This window comes from Silene latifolia, chromosome 11 (genome assembly GCF_048544455.1).
Source record: "Silene latifolia isolate original U9 population chromosome 11, ASM4854445v1, whole genome shotgun sequence".
NCBI classification, from domain to species: domain Eukaryota; kingdom Viridiplantae; phylum Streptophyta; class Magnoliopsida; order Caryophyllales; family Caryophyllaceae; genus Silene; species Silene latifolia.
In genome coordinates, this window is record NC_133536.1 from 122743590 (window position 1) to 122746591 (window position 3002).

General features: G+C 35.5%; 3 protein-coding genes across 3 annotated transcripts; all 3 read right to left on the reverse strand.

Annotated features, from left to right (window-relative positions):
- Positions 1–230: 230 nt before the first annotated feature.
- LOC141613917 (uncharacterized) lies at positions 231–866 on the reverse strand. Its single transcript, XM_074432659.1, has one exon. It carries the CDS (start codon positions 864–866, stop codon positions 231–233), a length of 636 nt encoding a protein of 211 aa, XP_074288760.1.
- Positions 867–900: 34 nt separating this feature from the next.
- Positions 901–1578, reverse strand: LOC141613918 (uncharacterized). Its single transcript, XM_074432660.1, has one exon. The coding sequence runs from the start codon at positions 1576–1578 to the stop codon at positions 901–903; it is 678 nt and encodes a 225-aa protein (XP_074288761.1).
- A 91-nt stretch (positions 1579–1669) lies between these two features.
- Positions 1670–2752, reverse strand: LOC141613919 (uncharacterized). Its single transcript, XM_074432661.1, has one exon. It carries the CDS (start codon positions 2750–2752, stop codon positions 1670–1672), a length of 1083 nt encoding a protein of 360 aa, XP_074288762.1.
- Positions 2753–3002: the final 250 nt, after the last annotated feature.

Genomic DNA, 3002 nt, shown 5'->3' on the forward strand with positions numbered 1-3002 from the left:
TACCCTAATTCCCCAAATCAAAACAAAAACTCACCAAAATTGCAAAGCACAGCTAAACTCTCGAACCCAATTTTAGCAACATAAATATCAATAAAAAAACGTAGTGTCGGCCAGTGGCGGATCCAGGATTTGGGTAAAGGGGGGGCACAGTAAGAAAAAAAAATTGCGGACAACATTTATACATTAAAATTCAAATATCGTCAATACACAGTAAATTACAAAGGAAAAATCTAAGAAAAATCTAAAGCCATCCGACGAGGATTCATATCTTGAAAACGCCTAATAACATCATCATCACTCACTTGTGAAAAAAAATCTCTCTCAATATAAGTCACTAAACAATTATCTAATAGTTCATCGCTCATACTATTTCGCAAATAATTCTTCACATACTTCATGGAGGAGAAAACTCTTTCCACACTTGCTGTTGCCACCGGAAGTATCAATACAAGCTTCAATAACAAATAAACACGTGAATATGAAATATGTTTCTTTGTCTCAACAAGAAAAATTAAAAGCTCACCAAGGCTCTTGATAAGATGAAATCTTGAATCCCTTAGCATATCACTTTCAAAAATATCAAGTTCAAACTCAAGTAGTGTTATCTCGGTATCATTAAACTCATTAGGATAGAACTTTGCAAGTCTAACCAATTTGTCCTTATTGAAAGAAGCAAAAACATCGGCGGGACTAAAACAAGCCATACACATTAGCATCTCCATGCTTCTCACATCAAATCGGCTATTTAGTTCATGGACTTGTTTATCCAAAACACCTATAAACATGTCAATTCGAACTCGTTGTAGGTTAAGCTCGTTGACAAGACGACGTCTTGATCTTCCCGGAGGAGCATAAAAATCATCCATATTTGGGATTTCAATATTATGTTTTGCACAAAAGTTAGAAACCGTTTGAAGAAAATTGATCCCATCCATCATTCCTAAACTTTATCAAATGCTCCTTAGTTAAATCAAGAATAGTCATGGCATTAACAATGTCTTGATCTTTTCTTTGTAATGCTTCACACAAAGAATTAGTGTATCCATACACCACTTTCATCAAATGTAACATGAAAACAAACTCAAAAGATTCAAGGTGATCTATCCCAATTTCGGCTTTAGCACGATCATCAACGGATTTAGCCCCTTTACTAATTATCTCAAAAACCCTAATAAGTGTGCCATATAAAGACATGACTCTCACAATTGATTTAAAATGAGACCCCCACCGAGTCTCCCCCGGTCTACTTAAACCAAGTTCTTGATTCAATCCCTTACCACTTTCAATTTCACCCGATGCTAAGGCCTCCAAAACCTTATCCGCTTGAATATCCCTAACCATCTCCAAACGTTTACAAGAATATCCAATATTATTAAGCACAATTCCAAGATGTTGGAAAAATTTGGCACAATCTTTGTTTTCTTTAGCCACCGCCACTAATGTCAATTGAAGTTGGTGCGCAAAACAATGAACATAATATGCACATGGATTGTCACTCATTATCAAACTTTTCAAACCATTAAGCTCACCTCTCATGTTACTAGCTCCATCATAGCCTTGACCACGGATGTTTGACATACTCAATGAGTGGCCATCAAGTAGTTTCTTTATTTTCTCAAAAAGTGTCAAACTAGTTGTATTTTTCACATCCACAATCCCAAGAAATCTTTCACAAAGTTTTACCATCTTTATTAACATAACACAAACAAATAGCTAATTCTTCCTTATGAGACACGTCACTAGACTCATCGGCTAATAGACCAAAGTAATCACCATTTAGATCCTCAGTGATAAGCTTAGTAGTCTCATGGGCACAACATTTAATTAATTCTTTTTGAATGGTTGGGCAAGTAACTTGGTGATTTTCCGGAGACTTAGCAAAAACAACTTTAGCAACACTTTCACTATTTTGAACAAGCCAATCCAAAAGTTCAAGAAAATTACCCTTATTACTTGACTTTGCTTTTTCATTATGCCCCCTAAATGCTAGTCCTTGCCTCAAAAGAAATCTTAAACAAGAAACAGAGCGTAACAAACGACATTTATAGAGACTCTTAGCTTCATCACTTACTTTTTCAACTATCTCTATTATTGATACTTTCTTATTAATGAAAGACTCATATTTTTGTTTAGCTACTTTGTGAGAACTACTAGTACCTTTCCCAACATGTTTTTTAAATCTATCCAACGCATTTTTCCAATTCTTAAACCCTCCAATCTCAAACACATTTGCTTTCGGGATACTTGAAGGCTCTTTGAACAAGTAACAACAAAAGCAAAATGCCGCATTATTTTTCTCACTATATTCTAGCCAATCATACTTATCATACCAAAGAACTTGGAAGCGACGCATTTTATTACCTTGGAAAGTTTGAGGAAATTCACCATTTGGTCTAGGTCTACAAGGACCTTTTCCGATATATATCCTTCTCAAGGCATCTCGATCATTAACCAGGTAAGATGATATTGGCTTACGATTTCCCGGATCATGTGGAGGATCAAGAGGGAGAACATTGTACTCTTCACTTTGATTACCCTCTTGAGTTGGTGAGTTACCCTCATGCTCACTTTGATTGCCCTCTTGAATTGATGGATTATCGGATTCCCCGTCACTAATTTGCTCATCATTAATTTGCTCATCATTAATTTGCTCTTCTTGATTAGGGAGATTTTGAGGTTCTAATGACAACGGAGAAGAGGACGATGTAGTTATTTGTGACTTCCGACTCCACAAGTATTGTAAGCTATTCATTTTCGTTGATTCAATCTACAAACAATGAAACAAATAACAAATTCTAAGCAGTGTACTGTTTTGATATGTACTCCGTAGGTCATTAAGCACTTGTATTTCCTTGGTTTCTTTCATAGCAATGCCAATCAGAAGCTAATCGCAACTTCAGTATATATCAAATTCAATTGTCAACCATTTATAGTCACTAACTCACAAATTTGGGATCTAGGGTTTGGGGAACAACTTAATCAAACTAATAAGAACAAATTAA